This window comes from Penicillium chrysogenum (genome assembly GCF_028827035.1).
Source record: "Penicillium chrysogenum strain IBT 35668 chromosome Unknown utg000005l_segment0_segment0, whole genome shotgun sequence".
Taxonomy (NCBI): Eukaryota; Fungi; Ascomycota; class Eurotiomycetes; order Eurotiales; family Aspergillaceae; genus Penicillium; species Penicillium chrysogenum.
The window spans coordinates 7,225,016-7,244,143 of NW_026622753.1; the positions used below are offsets into that span (position 1 = coordinate 7,225,016).

The 19,128-nt window shown below is 49.9% G+C and overlaps 6 protein-coding genes across 6 annotated transcripts; 4 read left to right on the plus strand and 2 right to left on the minus strand.

Annotated features, from left to right (window-relative positions):
• Positions 1-469: 469 nt before the first annotated feature.
• pmr1 (Ca(2+)/Mn(2+)-transporting P-type ATPase PMR1) lies at positions 470-3,806 on the plus strand (the record flags this gene model as incomplete). The annotated part of the gene is made up of 3 exons (XM_056716853.1): positions 470-580; positions 688-3,175; positions 3,229-3,806. The coding sequence occupies 3 exons, from the start codon at positions 470-472 to the stop codon at positions 3,804-3,806; spliced, it is 3,177 nt and encodes a 1,058-aa protein (XP_056564475.1).
• Positions 3,807-5,356: 1,550 nt separating this feature from the next.
• On the minus strand, positions 5,357-6,531 carry N7489_011105 (protein kinase family protein; the record flags this gene model as incomplete). Its single annotated transcript, XM_056716854.1, has 2 exons — positions 5,357-6,005; positions 6,059-6,531. 2 exons carry the CDS (start codon positions 6,529-6,531, stop codon positions 5,357-5,359), a joined length of 1,122 nt encoding a protein of 373 aa, XP_056564476.1.
• Positions 6,532-8,088: 1,557 nt separating this feature from the next.
• On the plus strand, positions 8,089-9,690 carry N7489_011106 (glycosyl hydrolase family 79 C-terminal domain-containing protein; the record flags this gene model as incomplete). Its single annotated transcript, XM_056716855.1, has 1 exon — positions 8,089-9,690. The coding sequence occupies one exon, from the start codon at positions 8,089-8,091 to the stop codon at positions 9,688-9,690; it is 1,602 nt and encodes a 533-aa protein (XP_056564477.1).
• A 2,542-nt stretch (positions 9,691-12,232) lies between these two features.
• N7489_011107 (ammonium transporter) lies at positions 12,233-14,079 on the plus strand (the record flags this gene model as incomplete). Its single annotated transcript, XM_056716856.1, has 3 exons — positions 12,233-12,344; positions 12,402-12,733; positions 12,814-14,079. 3 exons carry the CDS (start codon positions 12,233-12,235, stop codon positions 14,077-14,079), a joined length of 1,710 nt encoding a protein of 569 aa, XP_056564478.1.
• A 752-nt stretch (positions 14,080-14,831) lies between these two features.
• On the minus strand, positions 14,832-17,314 carry N7489_011108 (Golgi transport complex subunit COG4; the record flags this gene model as incomplete). The annotated part of the gene is made up of 2 exons (XM_056716857.1): positions 14,832-16,037; positions 16,088-17,314. 2 exons carry the CDS (start codon positions 17,312-17,314, stop codon positions 14,832-14,834), a joined length of 2,433 nt encoding a protein of 810 aa, XP_056564479.1.
• A 420-nt stretch (positions 17,315-17,734) lies between these two features.
• Positions 17,735-18,870, plus strand: N7489_011109 (SIR2 family NAD-dependent protein deacylase; the record flags this gene model as incomplete). Its single annotated transcript, XM_056716858.1, has 3 exons — positions 17,735-17,758; positions 17,791-17,856; positions 17,908-18,870. The coding sequence occupies 3 exons, from the start codon at positions 17,735-17,737 to the stop codon at positions 18,868-18,870; spliced, it is 1,053 nt and encodes a 350-aa protein (XP_056564480.1).
• Between the last annotated feature and the right edge of the window lie 258 nt (positions 18,871-19,128).

Sequence of the window (19,128 nt, forward strand, 5' to 3'; positions counted from 1 at the left end):
AAACTCATATATAAATCAATGCTCTTCTGGTGTACATCGAATACTCCGCCCTACACGTGATACCTTGCGCTAGTCTATATGTAGTAACCGGATAAACTCCCTACCCGAAATAGCTAGGCCGCAACGGGTAAAGCATCATCATGGGATTAGCCTCTTCCAAGTGGACTCGATGCTCTGAATGGGATTATTTCGCGGTTTGGATTATAGCAAAACGCTCTTTTCATTTGGTTTTTTGGTCCCAAGTCATCGGTCGGTCCCTTGTTCGTCGTCGACCGACTTGCGCCAACTCCGCAAATCCAGCAATTAGTCTAGCCGCCCCCGTGTGAAGCTGCTGCCAGATCGCATCTAACGTGGATTTTGCCGAAGCATAACTACTCAATTCTTATCGCAGCGGCATGAAAATCACTTCTCGACATATCTAACGTCTTATTTGATCGACTTTAATAATCCATCCTACAAAGCATGAGCAATGTCAAGGTCCGCAACACCTTCATTGCCTTTGCATAATGCATCAAACGCCGACTTTCTTCGGCCTCCCTCCACAACGCCCATGACCGGACGGCCAAGTGCTCCATCGTCGGTAAGTATTCTTGCTTAGTTCACGTACTACATGTGATACATACTTCCTCTACCTCTTAACGCCGTTGGACAATGGAGTTTCTAACACGCGGTCTTATTCTGTACCAGACATCCACCTCAACATATTCGTGGCTCGAGCCTCATGAAACTGCCGAGCGACTACGAACCTCCCTTTTACACGGCCTAACACCAGCCGAGGCAGAGATACGCTTGGCCAGAGATGGACCGAACGAGCTTCCCCACGATGAGCCGGAACCCCTCTGGTTGCGGTTCCTTAAACAATTCAAGGAGACGCTGATTCTCCTGCTTCTTGGCTCTGCTGGAATCTCTTTTGTGATGGGCAATTATGACGATGCGATCAGTATTACTCTTGCGGTAACAATTGTTGTGACCGTTGGCTTTGTCCAGGAGTATCGGTCGGAAAAGTCGTTAGAGGCATTGAGCCGACTGGTACCCCATTATGCCCATTTGATTCGTGATCTTCCAACATCTTCCTCCGCTGCAACTGATAATGGTGGTACATCGCCCCTGGGTTCGTCCATGGAGATGGATGAAATACGGAGCAAAAGTCCAGGCTCGGCGTCTGCCGCGGTCAAGGCTTCTTCAACCGTCCCCGCGAACGAACTTGTGCCTGGAGATTTAGTTCTCTTCACTACCGGAGACCGTATTCCCGCTGATATTCGAATCACCGCAGCAACAGATCTCAGCATTGACGAGTCGAACTTGACTGGAGAGAACGAGCCTGTAGCGAAGTATGCAGAAGCTCTGCGCAGCGCATCTGGCAGGGCCACTCCAGCGCCAAAAGGAGTAGAACCACCTCGATCTCCGTTCTACGATGCACCAGCCACTGGTGCTGTTGGTGCTGACATTCGGTTAAACGAGCAGCACAACGTTGCGTTCATGGGTACACTGGTCCGCTCAGGCTATGGCCAGGGCATCGTTATCTCGACCGGCGCGAGGACGGAATTCGGCAGCATATCAGCTTCTCTACAAGAAATTGAGAGCCCTCGAACACCCTTACAACTATCCATGGATCGTTTGGGCCAGGAGCTAAGTTATATCTCTTTCGGTGTCATTGCATTGATCGTGGTCATCGGTCTTATACAAGGTCGTAAGATTCTCGAAATGTTCACAATCGGTGTTTCGCTGGCTGTTGCAGCGATCCCAGAAGGCTTGCCTATCATTGTCACTGTCACGCTCGCTCTTGGCGTCCTGCGCATGGCTAAGAGGGGAGCGATCATGCGAAGACTCCCCAGCGTTGAAACCCTTGGTTCTGTCAATGTCGTCTGCTCGGACAAGACTGGAACTCTCACTCTCAACCACATGACAGTTACCAAAATGTGGCATTTCGACTGCCCAGAACCATTCGAGGTGCAAAGAGAAATGACCTCGGTGATTGCTCCTGGCCCTGCAGCGCGGACAATCCTTCGCGTTGGTAATATTGCAAACAACTCTCGTTTGTCACGGATTCACGCAAACTCCCCAGCTAGTGCATCTTCTGCGGCAGTACTTTCTTCAACCGTCAACAGTGATTCGGCAGCTGCCAAGAGCCGATGGGTGGGTCAACCCACCGATGTGGCAATTCTGGATTTAATGGATGCACTGGGGGAAGATGATGTGCGCGATCGTATCAGTGCTCGCGTCCATGAGACCCCTTTCAGCTCCGAGCGGAAATGGATGGGTGTTGTTATTGGCGATCCGAATGGAGGTCCCCATGTTGCCTATATCAAGGGTGCTCTCGAACAGGTCCTAGCACGATCGGATACTTATCTCACCAAGGATGGTCGAGAAGTAATTCTAGACGAGCCCCGTCGCAAAGTCATCCGGGAGGCAGCAGAGAATATGGCATCAGAGGGCCTTAGGGTCCTCGCTTTTGGCAGTGGGGTTGTTCGTGATATGTCTAGAGGTGGCAGGGGCTTTGGCAGTCGGTCGTCCCCGAAGATCGTCCAGGGCGATGATGACGAGCGATACAACGGCTTGGTCTTTGCTGGGCTGGTGGGTATGAACGACCCACCGCGTAAAGATGTGCACAAATCCATTCGACGCTTGATGTCTGGTGGCGTCAGAATCATCATGATTACTGGCGACGCCGAGACAACAGCTGTAGCCATTGCCAAGAAGCTTGGGATGCCAGTTAGCGATTCCCCGCATGCACGATCGGTCATCGGAGGCGATGAACTCGAACGCATGACTGCCACCGAACTTTCTCAAGCGATCTCAACGGTCTCGATCTTTGCGCGTACTAGCCCAGACCACAAAATGAAGATTGTGAAAGCACTTCAAGCCCGTGGCGATGTAGTTGCCATGACCGGTGATGGTGTCAACGATGCACCGGCTCTGAAGAAAGCTGATATAGGTATTTCCATGGGCAAGCTTGGCACCGACGTTGCCAAGGAGGCAGCGGACATGATTCTGACGGACGATGATTTCTCGACTATCTTGCGGGCAATCGAACAGGGCAAGGGCATATTCTATAACATCCAGAACTTCATCACATTCCAGCTTAGCACCAGTGTGGCTGCACTCAGTCTTGTACTGCTGAGCACCACTCTTGGCTTCAAGAATCCGCTGAATGCTATGCAGATCTTGTGGATCAGTGAGTATTCCTACGTCTAATTTCATTGCCCGTTTGTCTAACAAACATTGCAGATATTCTCATGGATGGTCCACCCGCCCAGTCCCTTGGCGTCGAGCCCGTCGACCCTACTATCATGAACCGCCCGCCACGACCCAAGACAGCCCGTGTTCTGACAAAGCCTCTGATCCAGCGCGTTCTCACCTCAGCCATGATCATCATGATCGGCACGTTGTCCATCTACATCCACGAAATGGGTGATCTCACCGACAGCGGCAGCCCCATCGAGAAGCGCTCCCGCATCGTCACCGCGCATGACACCACCATGACATTCACCTGCTTCGTTCTATTCGACATGTTCAACGCATTGACCTGCCGCAGTGAGGGCAAGTCCGTCCTGCGCGGTGAAATGCCACTGTTCGGAAACAAAATGTTCAATTACGCTGTTCTCGGCTCATTAGCCGGCCAGGCCTGTGTGATATACCTGCCGTTCCTGCAGCGCATCTTCCAGACCGAGGCTCTTGGCTTCGCGTCCCTATTCAAGCTGGTCTGCATTGCCAGTTCGGTGTTCTGGGTGGATGAAGGCCGTAAGTATCTGCATGCGATCCGTCGTCGGCGCGGGGTGGGTTCCGGGTATAGCGTCAATGTCTGATCTGCCGATGCCACCAATGTACGGTTCGGATTGCCTGTTACGATTTTAGAGGTGTCCATGCCATAGGCGTGTGTAGTTTTATCATATTTGGATTGATATCCCCATATACATAATAGAATCGTCGGTTGTCGACATGCATTTGTGTTTCTCATAAGTGATATATGCAAGTCGGTACAGTTTTGTGAGTATGCGATACTGTTCAAGCCGGTAGTAGTCGGTCGCTTACGCAGTCTCTATCCTTGATGCAGTCCAATAGTCCTATTCATTAGGTCTAGAATAGTGTCAAGTGGAATTCCAGGCCTTCGAGGTTCTTCTACGGTGTCTTTCTGCATGTCTTTCTTTGATGATTCCACTTTTTTGGTGCTGTAGCTAGCGCGGTGAAAAGGATCAGCCGTAAACATTGAATACGTGTGGTGAAAAATATGTAAAATGCGCAAAGCCACATTTCCATATATACATGCGACTGGTCCAGCCGGTGATGGCAATATATAACCATCCTTTACCAGATTAAATGCCATTGCCAGCATATATTAAAGCTTAACAGCGGTTGTTTTCTTGAGGGGCGGAGCTTCGAGGACCCAAAGCTCCCGCCTATCTCATCAATGGCTCCTTCTGAGAATATCTATTTGGCGGAAAGATACGTACTCTCTTATTGACGAGGGATACCAACTGCAATACCTTCGAGTTCCAGGAGATAATCTTGGTCATTCTCCGACTCCGTTTCTACATACCTGCTATGAACGGTATTGAGGGAAATGAACTACATAGGTATGATTCTCTTACCCATGGAGCAAAAAGCAAACTCTACGGTGTATATTATATAGATAATATATCTTTCGGGTGCAAAAATTCAGTGACCGACGCAGGGATCGAACCTGCAATCTCTTGATTCGTAGTCAAGCGCCTTGCCATTGGGCCAGCCGGCCTGCTAGTTATGTATCTTCAGCCTAAATGTGCACTATAAGCGAAAGCTAAAATGGGACCCGCTCCGGATGCGTCCCAAGGTCTGATTGGTGCGCTCGTAATCGTCCAAATTTAGTATTTGTTATTAAATAATTGTAAGTAGAGTACCTCGGGTTCTAATCTTTTGCTTTGGTGTGGAGGGTATATGTAGTTTGTTCGGATTTGTGAGTATCAAGCCTACCTAGGTATGTCTTCCAGGCAATTCCCATAAGGTACAACCCGTGGATGGGCTATATTGGTATATACTACTCCGTATTCTGTAGTCGGTATATAACCAAGTTAGAGAGGGTCCGCTCTCAAAGATATGGGGATTTCAAACTAGCATCGCTATAAATACTCCGATTGTGAAAAATGTCGAGGAGAATTGATCTTGACCTGTTCCAACAAAAATCTACGAGTGCGGAGACAGGATTAGGCTCAAGCCGAGTGAATGGAAAATGTGGAACGCACGGCTGCAGAAACCCATAAATTTCCCTAGCCAATTCGAAGCGGACAAAGGGAGTTTGATCAGATTGGGTTAGCAAAGGACTTCGATTCTGGTTCATCCTTTCGTGCTGGGTTGGAAGAAAGAAGGATAGCAAATGGATTCACATGTTGTTAAAAGCTACTTGAGCCATGGCATACCCATCCCCAGAAGCTTCTATCGCACTGAAAGACAAATTTTGATCTCGAATAAGCGACGCCACATCACTGTATCGGTCTGTCCAACATCCCTGTATCACGGCACCACCAGTAAGACCCTTAACTGAAGGATATTTTTGAGACGCAAAGAGAGTGTCTACTCGTTCTTCGTAGTCATTCCTCTCTGCCACAGATCGGAATGGCCCAGGCGACTTGTAGGGCCAGTGGCCGGTCATGATCGTGTAGAAGACCGACCCGAGGCTGAATATGTCCACAGCCTCTGTGGACACCCATGGCTTGCACGGATTGAAAAAGCCGGAGTCGGGGAGATGGCCACCATCTATGTCGCCATTCGTCGACCCTCCAAAATCACATAGTAGAAGATTGGGCTTGCTCTTGGAATCGGAGTGTAATAACAAATTCTCTGGCCGCAAGTCGGAATGAATGACTCCCTTTTGGTGGATATAGTGGACGGCTTCTGCTGCCTGGTAACACCATTTCAAACGAAGAGATAGGTCGATAGCATCATTATGCTGGTCAATGTAAGCCTGCAGATTACCATCGCTAGCTTCGCTAAAGAGCAATCCACGAGGTTCCTCAGAGATACCGATATAGCTACAGTAGAAATAACATTAATAATTGGACCGCCTGGCGTTTAGCTGACATACCATATTATTCTAGGGTGCGTCCCTAATATATCGAAAAGTCGTTCTTCAACCTCGAAACTGCGCTTGATGTCCTTGACCAATGAGGATGCATCCGCCGCTCCGGAATACCACCACGAACACCTGGGGCATTTGACAACGATACCCGGTTTCAGTCTCACTATCAATGAAGTCGATCCTTGGCTCAAGGTTTCACCGAGCTGAGGTTCATAGAGGACCGGGTCTGCTATTTTGCCTGGCAAGACAGCTCGATATTCTTCACTTGATCCCAAAACGTCGTTCTTTGCGACGGCAGGAGAGTCATTTTCCGCTAAGGGGTGTCTGCACCTCTCAATATCGTCACTCTTTCCACGTGTGAACAAATAATTTCTGATGGGCAAGGGTAACATGCGACCAAAGATGCCAAAAGAACTATAGAGGTAGTACTTTAGTAATTCATGAAAAGCCGAGCAACATCTCCAGAAGTGCCCCAACATTTTGGAGGGCTATAAGGAGGGTGTTCAACAGCCACCTGAAAAGCGTCCAAGGGTGAATCTGTCACATGATCGACGGTGAAAGCAAACACCTCAAGCGCTTCCAACAAACTCGATGGAAGCCTGCAACCGCCAGAAGAATGGGTGTTATTTCGAGATAAATATTGGGGATTAGTAGAGGGACACCTCTTTCAGTAATGGGACACAGGGGTCGGTGCCGAAGACATCAAGACATCCATCCATAACAAAATCTCCGCAGAAGGTCTATCAATGTCTTCGATAGATATCAGCTTCGTAATCCCCTAAGACCAATTATGCCATAAACTACCCATTCGCGGTCTTCCTCATTCCACAGATCTTGCTATCTTTCTTGTGCAAATACATTCCCTCTCCCGAACACTATCTTGCAGCTATGGTTCCTTCTACCAAACGAATTATTCTAATCACTAGGTATGCAGCTGCCTACCTTGGAACCGGTGCCTGGTGAGTGTGACCTTGCAACAACCTTGGAAGCGGATAATTACTCCCGAGGTCAATGTGGAGAATTCTGGGCCAGGGCCGGGCCGTCCTGATCGGGCCAATTTCCATGGATCACTCCGGAGGTAAGATGCAGCTCGCCATCTGATGCAACACTGGCTGGATATTGTTCCATGAGACCTGATTCTGTACAGTGGTTTTTGCTGACTCCTGCTGCTGCTGTATTTGGCAGGGCTCTCTTTCAAGCCTTTGTCTTAAGCCTTTGTCTTTTGCCGCGATAGCCTGCTGTGTTGTAGTTTTAAGCCAATGTAGTGTGGGGCTTAGTTACAGAAGAATTGGAAACTGATATCTAAGCAATGCCACTGCCAGTATAACGCTACTATGTCCTTCCTCGAAGCTCACCGACTTCTACAATTGACCATGAAGGTTCTAGACCTTGAAAGCACACAATGGGAGCCTGAGCCTACCTAGGTAGATTCTAGGATAATGAAGTGAGGTATTTAAGCTATAGAGGCATATTGGCTGGGGTCCACCGATTGTCACTCCACTTCGTAAGATTGCAACGCTACTATCATACTCTGGCCCTACCCGGGGATACAAAATGCACCAATAGCACTGATTAAACACAGCACCTGACTGAATGTGGAATAACAACAACACTGCTTTGCAATAAAACATCAATAGCCCATGACCATGAATATTCTTCACTTTCGACTATCTAACCGCTAAGTGGCCGGGAAAAGCCATATCTTCAAAGATTACCAGATTGTCTCCGCATCTGCTACGTCATGCGTTCCCTCCGGGAGTTATCCGAGCTGAGCGGGAGCGCATGTCGATCGATTATATCGTTGTAACGCGGGGCCCCGCCCCCACCGGAAGCCTGGGGCGTAGGTTTTGGTGCGTAGGTTCCGCTGGGCTCTTCCTAGGCCTTGGTTTCCGTTATTTCAATTGCCGTTGTCCCGCGACCTGAAAATATCTCGTGGATTTATTTAACCCATCTTTGCTCATGAACAACTGGCGCTTGATCTACCTATTTTTATCGCATGACCATATTGTTGGCAAACGTTTTTCTCCCCCGTCAAGATGGCCTACATCTTGACATTCGTTCTCTTGCTACAAGTGGTTTTAGCCTCCCCTTTCTCTACTATTAAGGTCCCACTCGATAGCTCTAAAAGGATCCTTAGGCCTGATATCTATGGCTATTCCATAGAACCCTCTTCCGTTGATCCGTATATACAGAGCAACTTGACCTCAAACATATTGCAGAACATTGGCGAGATTATTGGGAAACCGGCACCAATCAGAGTCGGAGGTAATATCGCAGATCAGACGCAATTCGAGCCCAGTTTGGGAACGCCGTCATCTGCTCTGCCGGATGACACCAATGTGGAAGTCTTCCGTATTCGCAAAGACTGGTTCGCCGGCTGGAGAGACTATTTCCCAAGCAGAACAGATTTTATTTACACGCTGAATCTACGTAACACTACTGGCTCTTGGTCAACTGCGATGAAAGAAGCCGAAGCAGCGGTCAACGTCCTTGGCGAGTCCCTCTCCTTCTTTGAGCTGGGCAATGAGATCGATCATTACATCTCCAAAGGCTGGCGTGAACCGGGTTGGGACACAAAGCAATATACTCGCCAATGGTACCAGCTCACCGATCAAATCCTGTCGTCCGCGTTCTACAAGCAAGCGAAGCAGAAGCCGCACTTTCAAGCAGCGGTATTTGCAGATCCTCCATGGGTCCCGGATCAGCAGGATGAGGTCGACGATTTTGATATTATCAATGTAACTCGTGCTGGACTGGTTGATCCCAGCATTATTCGAACCTACGCAGTTCACCTCTACCCTCAGTCGACGTGCGACGCAGCACGGGAGAGCCGACTCTCTCTCAATTTGCTTTCAGACCACCAAGTCGTTTGGACCAATCTTTCCCAATATATCCCACAAGAGGCCGCTGCTCGAGCGGCTAACAGTTCACTTGTCCTCGGCGAGACTAATTCTGCTTCATGCAGTGGAAGGAGTGGCATCAGCGACACTTTTGGTGCTGCTTTGTGGGGAACAGATCTGGTCCTGACAGCAGCGAGCATCGGTATCGAGCAGGTATTTTTTCATCTGGGCCACCAGAGTGAATATTCAGCTTTCACGCCATTACCCTACAACTATAAGGGTGAGGACCTTTCCGCCGGGATCAGAGCGAACTTTTACTCGCACTTTTTCCTCGCACATGTCTTAGCGGGCAACAATGGGCGGCCTTGGGAAATAGCCGCTTTGCCAGCCGCAAATGCTTCCGATTTCAGTGGCTATGCTATATTTGCAGGCGAACAACAATTAAATCTCGAGAAGCTCGTGTTTATAGATCTGGGAGTATGGAACTCCACCCACGGGTTGCATAACCCCTCTACTTTGTCCTCGACGGACTCTGATTTTGCCTCTTCTGGTACCCGACCTCAGCGAAAAGTGCAGATAGATACCCCTTGGAAACCAGGAACAAGGATAGAAATCTTGAAGCTCCAGGGCCCTGGCACTAATGCCAAGAGCGGCATCAACGTTTCGGGTGTCAGCCTGGATCCCAGGACAGGTAATTTGCGGGGCCAAACAAAAAGGGAAGAAGGGATTGTTCAAAATGGTGGTCTTGTGCAGATCGAACTTCTTCAGGCAGAGGCAATGTTGATACAGAAGGCCTAGGAAGCCCGCCTGTGGGGTTCAGGTTCCCGATGTTGTTGGATGTCTGATCTGCCAGGCAAAAGCATTTGCCTCAAGGCATCACATGGGACAGAACCTGCTCCAACCTGTCTGGGTTAGTGGATAGATTAGCTCTGACTTCTCTCTTTCCTTCCTTCTCTCTCCCGTCCGCCCCTTTCGTTCAGGGATCTCATACATAGTTTTCTTTTTCTTTTTCTTAAATATTGAAGCCCCATTGTATCGTGATTCGATGAGATGTTAATGCAACCTTTTTCACCGAGTTCAACAACCCATAATATATAGTGAGCATCCCCAGTTCTATTTATCTAGTAACGACCATCTATGTATCAATGACTACCTCTTCGTCCCTGCTCTCTTGGTTCAGGCCCGAATCCTCGACTTACCTCAGAAATCGCCCTCAAAGACCCGGCATCCCGCCACCGCTTCTTGTCACGATTGAAATTGCGCATCATCTCAGTATAATCGGGGGAACTTTGATATACTTAGTAGCATGCTTGGGCGGTTGCTGGTGGTAAATTTGGCAAAGATTCCGATGGACATGACTTGACCAAAAAACCTAACACGTACAGTATCTCGCTACATAGAAAAATGGGGAGACTAATCCTGGCTAATCGGTCATAATTTGAGAGGCGAACATATACTATCGCTAAGGAACGTAGATATAGACATATTAGGGTTTACTTATAAAGCCTCTAGTTAACTAGTGCTTAGCTAGCTTATAGAAAGAGATTTCAATTAATGCTATACTCGGCCTTTAAGCTTGTGCACGGCGATCGGGTTCTCTAGGTGCAATACGATAGCGGATTTTTCACCGCGGCCTATTGCCTACTACTCGTCATTCTCTAGTGATAGCTACTAAGGATAGAGGAAACGAGCCCATCTCTAGTCTAGGGAATTAGTAGTTCTACCTAAACTAGGAAGGAATGCACGGCTAGATGGTTACCAAATTACTCGTGGCGTAAGTCTATGGTGCCTTAGGCACTAAAAGGCTTTAGCCTTCCGCGCTAGCTTGTAGGCGACAGGTAATTATTAAACTACATGACTACCTGTGGACCCAATGGTTTTATGGGGGTCTAGACAGGCCTCGTCAGTACTTTGAATAATCATTCTTTCTAGATACCATGCGATAGGCAAAAGTCATCGTATAGAACTATTACACATGTCTTAGCCAAATGGAATGTATAGTGATCCAAGCGTACCTATGTACCAAGGTCTGAGCACTAAATATAGAGAGAGAAAAGAAGAGAGGAAATCAAGTGCCTAGGGTATAACAACATAGATAGGGTCAAGACTCCGGCATCGGCCGACACAGATAAAAGTGAAGATTCCACCCGGGGATCGGGAAAAAACGGAAAGCCAAGAGAGGCCGGGACCTTATCTGTCGCCAATCGTTGGCTCATTCCCACTTTGACACGCTAACCCCAAACGGGAAAGGCTTATCTTACAGCGGAGCCCCACTTAGCGCGAGTGGCAAGAAGTACTTTATCTGTAGCCAATCACATCCCCGGGATCCCAGCGTCACTCATCCAATTGCTGGTGGCGGATAGGGAATTTGATGGAATTTGAACTGATATCCGAGTGAAAGATAAGCTCCTTCTTCTCTTCTCCAGAATAACTCCACGACTATATTCTATACAGGAAGGGGGGGTAGTCCCTGCAGAATATCTGTGATAAGCTATCTAGCTATCTTATTTAGATGAAGAATTCTAGAATGATGAAGAGATATAAGAAGTAGACCCCATGTCCTGCAGAGGTAGTGGAATCTACTTCCCCAAATCCCCAGGAACTATTCCCCGGAGTCGAGTCACTGACGAATGGTACATGGATCATAATCTACATGTAATCTCCATCAAAGCAAGGCCAAGGCTTGGACTATCACGAGAAGACCCATACTTATCTATCCCTTGCCACATTATCTTGCGGCTGTTTACGCCGGGGATGACGAGGTTGATGACAATGTGTGTGTCAATTGTGTTAATTATCTATACAGAAAATCAAAATCAAAAGGAAAAACCTTATACAGTCAGAGCTGGAGATTGGAAACATAGGAAAAGAGAGAGAGAGAGAGCTGGGGATATAGTATTATCGGGATTATCCCATTGCTATTGTCACAATCTCTGAACCACTTGAACCAAGCATTTTTTCAATTATCTCCGATTTTCTCCTGCTAACCGCGCCTGTCAATATTTTCTTCTATTTTCTACATGTTTCATGCCTCCCATTTAACTTTTCATCCTTTTACTCCCATTATCTACAACATTGTAGGGGGAATTGCATTTGAATTGTCAAATTACTTTTGCTTTCTGATTTTGACAACCTGGGAAGACCCACTAGTGTCGATCCGACTTATCTCTGGGAATTTTTTGGTTCGAAAGAGTTCGGGTTTCCTTATTTTTATATTCGTGGCGAATTTCTTCTTTCCTTAACTTCGGGAACTTCCTTTTTCTTTTTCTTTCTCACATTTGAACGCCTTGCTATACCCCTAAACACGTTTTCAAATTCCAAAGGAGCCTCTCAAATTGCAATGGCGTTCAGCGGGAAAGCCCCGTACGCCCCGGACTATGCCTCCTACAACTGGATCGGAGCTCCTGCCAACTACGACCTCTCGACGAACACAGACTTGGGCGGTGACTCCCGTATGTAGTCTTTCCTGTCTTAGCGGAATGATGGTCTAACACTCATTTCCTATTTAGGCACCGAAAATGTCAACAAATGGTTTCAATCTGGCGACCAGGCCTACATCATCGTGGCCTCGGCCATGGTCATGGTCATGATCCCCGGTCTCGGCTTTCTGTACTCGGGATTGGCTCGCCGAAAGTCTGCCCTGAGTATGATCTGGGCCTGTATGGCTTCTTTGTCCGTCGTGACCTTCCAATGGTATTTCTGGGGTTATTCACTTGCTTTCTCCCCGACTGCGACCAACGGTTTTATCGGCAACTTGCGCAACTTCGGTTTAATGAACACATTGGCTGATCCGAGCCCCGGTTCTCCACTGGTTCCTAACTTGCTCTACGCATTCTATCAGGTAAGATCGAACATTGGGAATCATTCGACTGCCCAGGTGGTTTCTTGTACCCCGGCCAATACTGACATCTTAATCTCCAGATGCAATTCTGTGGTGTCACCGCTGCTATCGTCATGGGAGCTGTCGCTGAACGCGGTCGGCTTCTTCCCGCCATGGTCTTCGTTTTCCTCTGGGCTACTATCGTTTACTGTCCGCTAACCTGCTGGGTCTGGAACGTCAACGGTTGGGCATTCAAGTACGGTGTGATGGATTACGCCGGTGGTGGTCCCGTCGAAATCGGTTCCGGTTTCACAGCTCTGGCCTACTCCATGGTCCTCGGTCGCCGACAGGAGCGCATGATGCTCAACTTCCGCCCACACAACGTCTCTCTCATCCTCCTCGGCACAGTTTTCCTCTGGTTCGGTTGGCTTGGTTTCAACGGTGGTTCCTCGTTCGGAGCTAACCTGCGCGCAACCATGGCCTCCTGGAACACCAATCTGACTGCCGCCTTCGCGGCCATCACCTGGGTTTTGCTCGATTGGCGTCTGGCTCGCAAGTGGTCGATGGTCGGCTGGTGTTCCGGTACCATCTCGGGATTGGTAGCTGCGACACCCGCCTCCGGCTTCATCTCTCCCTGGGCCAGTGTCATCCTCGGCATTGTGACCGGCATCGTTTGCAACTACTCCACCAAGATCAAGTACTGGATCCGGATCGACGACTCTATGGATGTGTTGGCAGAGCACGGTATCGCTGGGATTGTCGGGCTGATCTTCAACGCGTTGTTCGGTGACGATGCTATTGTTGGTCTGGACGGTGTCAACACCGGCACCGGTGTCGGTGGCTGGGTCATCCACAACTACAAGCAGCTGTACATCCAGATCGCCTATATCGTCGCTACCGCTTCCTACAGCTTCGTCATGTCCGCCATTATCGCCTACGCAATCAACGCCATCCCGGGTCTGAACCTGCGCGCCTCCGAGGAAGCTGAGCTGCTCGGTATGGACGACGACCAGCTGGGCGAGTTCGCCTACGACTACGTCGAGGTCCGTCGTGACTACCTCGCTTGGACCCCGCAGAACCACGACCAGCTCGAAGACGGCCACCAGGTCCCCGCCGCGCAGCGCTACGGCATTGGCGAACATAGTGAGATGATGCTCGGTGGTCCGCCGCGCGAGGTGATGCTCGAGGGCCACGCGCCCAATGGTGACATCAGCCAGAGCAGCCGCGGCACCAGTGAAGGTGACATCGCTATGCATGAGGTCAAGATTGCTCCTGCTCCTCGCCAGCTCGCTGAACAGCATCCTCCCGATACACAGGGTGCCGAACCCGTGGTGCTAAGACCGGTCCAAGAGAAGACGGAGGACTAATCATACTCTCTCCGCCATTTTCCCACACATTTTCCCTGCATCTCGTTTGCATGGCATACATTTCGCATACGCCATTCCATCCAGCAAGCTTTGATTTTCTCGTTTTCGCTTCTTTTATCTCGATATCCCTTGAGCGTGCTTCTTTTCTTGCGACAAAAGCCTGGGGCTTTTGCTATACCTCAAATCTACTCTTCGACTTTCGATACCTCTACCACGAACTCTCTACCACACCTCACCCTACCATCCACCATCTCCTCCGTTATTCACCTTTACCTCACCCTCACGCTACAATAACATACCTCCCCACCTCCAAACCAAGCTACACCTCCCTCGGGAAAAGCAACTTGAATTATGGTCTAATTTGGCCTGGCGCTCCATGGTTCTATGTTTTTATGGCCTTTGAAATGGCCAAACGGGGATATTAAACTGGGTTTCGTACGTGTACACAAGCTGCTTCATTGAATTGCAAGGGAAATACCTTGCTTCTGTCTATGTTTTCTGGTTTTTGCGTCTGCAGTATAGAGCGATACATCCTGATACAAATTTACCTATTATCTAAGACTTTATTCTCAAATCTTTGCGCAATTGTAGATGGTAGATATGTAAATATGAAGTACCTTGCTGCTGCGAGTCTACATACATGCATTTGTCCAGAACAAGATATAACAAAATCCCAAACCCGAATATAAAACAAACAAACCAAAAAAACAGTCAAATGCAGATCAGAAAATCCAATCTATAAAAAGTCCTCCCTACCTCCTAACCATCCCCCGAACCCTAATCAAATCCTCCCTCCCAAGCTTCTCAACAACCTCCGCGGCAACCCCACCCCTCCTAACCTCATCCCACTCATCCTCATCCATCCCCATAACAAGCGTCATCTGCACACACCGCGCAAAACTCTCCCGATACCGATACCTCCCCGGCGCACCAGCAACATACCCAACATCAACCGCAGCCCCGATAAGCCCCGCAACATCCCTCTCAAGCCGCGCCGCGCCCAGCGCGTTAATCCGCGACCCGTAAGACCAAAGCCTCTTCTCCAGTAGACGGGCCAGATACGCGATCGTCACGCCGAGGACGCGGTCGAAGGCGGTTGGCGTCAGGATCCGCGCGAATGGCATGAGGAGGTCGTTCCAGGAGGCCGTGAAGCGCGGCTTGACGAGTTCTTTGTCGAGGGTGGGAGAGTCGGCTTCTAGGTTGGGGTTTGGTGCGTATTCGATGTCGCGGAATGTATCTGCGAGAATTGGGCGGAGACGCGGCTTTATGGCGTTGTTGAAGATTACTTGGATTCCGTCGGTTAGGAGGTCGGTTACTTTGCTTTCGAAGGTTGTGCTGAGGGTTTGGAGGGTTTGGAGGACTTTCTTGGCTGCGCTGGGGCTTGCGAAGATTGTGAGGAGGTGCGGGGTTGCTTCTGTGGTGGTGGTGTCTGTTGGTTTTGAGCCCGTGTTGTTTTGCACGATTCGTCGGATGTAGTCGACTCCCATGTCGAGGTTGTTGATTTGGACTAGGAAGGAGATTGTGGTTTGTTCGGCGGGTTGTCCGCCTTGGACTGGGGCGCGTGGGTAGCACTCGTCGCGCATCTTGCGCTGTGTCATGCCGATGAAATCGGAGCCTAGGACGCGTGACAGGGTCGGGACTACGTTTGTCACGACTGCTTCTTGGGAGGTGGCGAGTGATTGCTGGATGACTTTGTTGACGATGTACATTATGTCGTCGACGGCTGAGGTGATGTGTGGTGGGTCGGCTTTCAGTGGACGCTGGGGGTTCAAGGTGAGGCCTGACGGGGACTCGTCTAGTTGGAAAGCCTTCTCGACAGAGCGGCGGAAGAAGAATGTTGTCATTGTGTTGAATGGGGACACTAGGCGATCGTTGATCTTCTGGGCCAGAGGTGACTCTCGCAAGAACCTGGGTAGCTCGAATCGCTTGTCGTCGCCTGCATCATCCTCACCCGAAGACTAGAGAAGTTGTTAGTGCTGGTATTAAAGAGGCGGAGATTGAAACACACGTTACACGTATCAGCCAGGAATCGACAGTACAGTGACCACCGGCCCAACATGATAGCCATTTCATTCAAGACACCATCGATCTCTTTCATATCCACCCCTTCCTCGTCGGTGGCAGTGCTCGCCCCAACGGCAGGAGATTGTGAGCGAGGCGGACCTGGTCTCTGCGCGGGCAGGAAGCTCTGCACCAAAAAAGTGAAGGCATAAGATTTGATATCCATCAGTTTGCGATCCACATGTCGCTCATCGCTCCAAGTATCAAGAATGATACCACCTTGCACATCAGCCTCGACCTGTAGCCGTTCAATGACACGCCCCATCTTGCGGGGGCCATAGTGATGCTCGACGAGCCCGCCATGGCCATCAATAATCTGCGCAATGTGCTCAAACAGCCTGGTAAGCGCATTGGCATAGAAGAACCCATCCTTAGTCTGAGCACCCCCGGTAGCACCGTTCAGGTTAGCTCGAGCCTTGGCCGCAACACCCTGACACACATAACGACCATAAACATCAAGCCCAACCTCGGAGCGACCAATAAGCGGGAAAAGCTTGAAGAAGCGCGTAATCTTGGCCCCATCATTCTCCTTAACCGCCTTCTCAAACTCACGCAGGAACAGCCCACACAGCGACTCCGCAGCATTATCGAGCGTCACACTTGGCGGGTCCGGCACTTCAGCCGTAGGAACCATCTCCGCAGCAAACGCGCCATTGACGACCGTCGCCGGGACCTGAGCTGCACGGTGTAGGTAGCTGGCGGCTTTCTCCCAGTCCTGGGGCGCACCCATCGATCCCGCCACGCCCAGCGCACACGCCTTGAGCTCGGCAACTTGCTCGACAACCTCAAGCGTGGCTTTTACCCGGGCCTGCTCGAGATCCAGCCGGCGGACGGCATTGGAGATCCGGTCAGCGGTGCCGGCGGCTTCGGAGAGCATTCCGTGGCTGATGGAGCGGGTCGTGCTGGCGTGTGCACCAATGCTGGCGCGCATCAGGTCCAGCCGACCCAGTTCACGGGAGAGGTCTTTCTGGGATGTTACCAGTGCATCGAGGCGGGCGGTCACAGACGCTTCTTGGGTATGCAGGTGGGACAACGTGGCTTTGATCTCGGCGACGGAGCTGGCGTTGAAGATATCAGGTCGGGGAGATGTCTCTGTTGGTGGGACATTGGTATTTGGAGGGCTCTGGGGCATGGCATTATGCCCATTGGCGGTTGCAGCCATTCTGGGCGCCATTGTCGTCGCAAGTTGATTGTTGATGCCAGTAGGGGGAACGGGTGAATCGCGGGCGGTGAGAGTGGGTTTTACAGCTTCAAGCTGTGCTACGTCAAAAAGGTCAACGGGGGTTGAGAGACTCCAAGTTAAATCAAATAGAACTTGCCAGACGTGTGTGAACTATTTTTCTTTGGACTTTGTTTGTTGTTTCATCTCGCGCGTCTTAATGTGGTGAATCAACTCGACGTCATTTTCCCCCACGCTCACGATCCCATATCAGTTGCTCTTTTACTGTTTCTCTTCTTTTTTTACTGTTTCCCTTCTCTCTGTTGATCTCTTGACTACTTTTATCTAGAAGTCTCAAGACTTGACCTTTTGCCTGTCAAGTCCTTAACCGCCATCATCGGACGTCGCAAACCCAGACGTCCAAACCGGCGCATCATGGGCAACGAACCATCCACCCAGGTGGATGAATTCGCATCCCCTTGACTCTTGAGGCGCGCAACATCGAGGCAGTGGCCAAATATGTCAAGCAGCACAATGTGAAGAAAATTGTGGTGATGGTACGCGTGGACCCCCATGAAATAGTATATCCAAGCTAACCAAGCATGTAGGTGGGAGCGGGCATCAGCACTTCAGCAGGCATCCCGGACTTTCGCTCACCTGACACGGGAATTTACGCCAATCTGGCAAGTCTAGATTTACCAGAGCCCGAGGCAGTCTTTGACATTGGTTTCTTCCGGCATAACCCCAAACCTTTCTATGCACTGGCGCACGAGCTGTACCCAGGACGCTATCGCCCAACCATCGTGCACTCATTCATCAAACTGCTCTATGAGAAAGGGATGCTCCTGAAGCACTTTACTCAAAACATTGACTGCCTCGAGCGCCAGGCAGGCGTGCCAGGCGAGAAGATCGTCGAGGCCCACGGCAGTTTTGCGACACAGCGCTGCATTGAATGCAAGGAGACCTTCCCAGATGATGAGATGCACCAGAAGGTATCCAAGGGCGATGTGCCCCACTGCCACAAGTGCAACGGCCTGGTCAAGCCGGACATTGTCTTCTTCGGCGAAGCTCTACCATCGGACTTCTTTGACAGCCGCTCTCTGCCAGAAGAGGCTGATCTTTGCATTGTCATGGGAACTAGTCTGTCCGTCCAGCCATTTGCCAGTCTGCCCTCGATGGTTAGTCCGGGCGTGCCTCGCGTGCTCATCAACATGGAGCGCGTCGGTGGCCTTGGATCGCGGAGTGACGATGTGCTGTTGATTGGGGACTGTGATGCTGGAGTGCGCAAGTTTGCAAAGGCTATGGGATGGGGAGAGGAGTTGGAGGCGCTGTGGGAGGAAACCAACCCCGACCCGCAGAAACGGGCGGAGGAGAATGCCCCGCTACAGACCCGCGATGAACGGCTGCAGGACGAAGTGGACCGACTAACGGAGGAAGTCGATCGGACTCTGGGGTTGACAGATGCGTATCAGAATAAAGTACGCGAGAAGCTGTCACACGACGAGGCACACCGCCAGTCTGAAGGTCTGGACCATGTTTTCCCCCATTTGGCGCGTAAGCTGTCACATTGAGATTATGATTTTCATGAAATGTTCCTAAGCAGAAATAGGAGAGATATTGTTTTGATTAGTACGTTGTAGGTGTATGTAGATATCTCCGTAGGTAGCATAGTACATACTAAGTAGGTACTCCGTAGTATAACGTTATACGCGGATAATCGTGCCAAGAGATGATCTCGGTCGATCATAACGTTTGCAGTAAAAAAAACACGCCCTTGATTTCTGTAAACAACTAATTTGGCGTTATTTAGATAGTCTAAGGCTATTTAT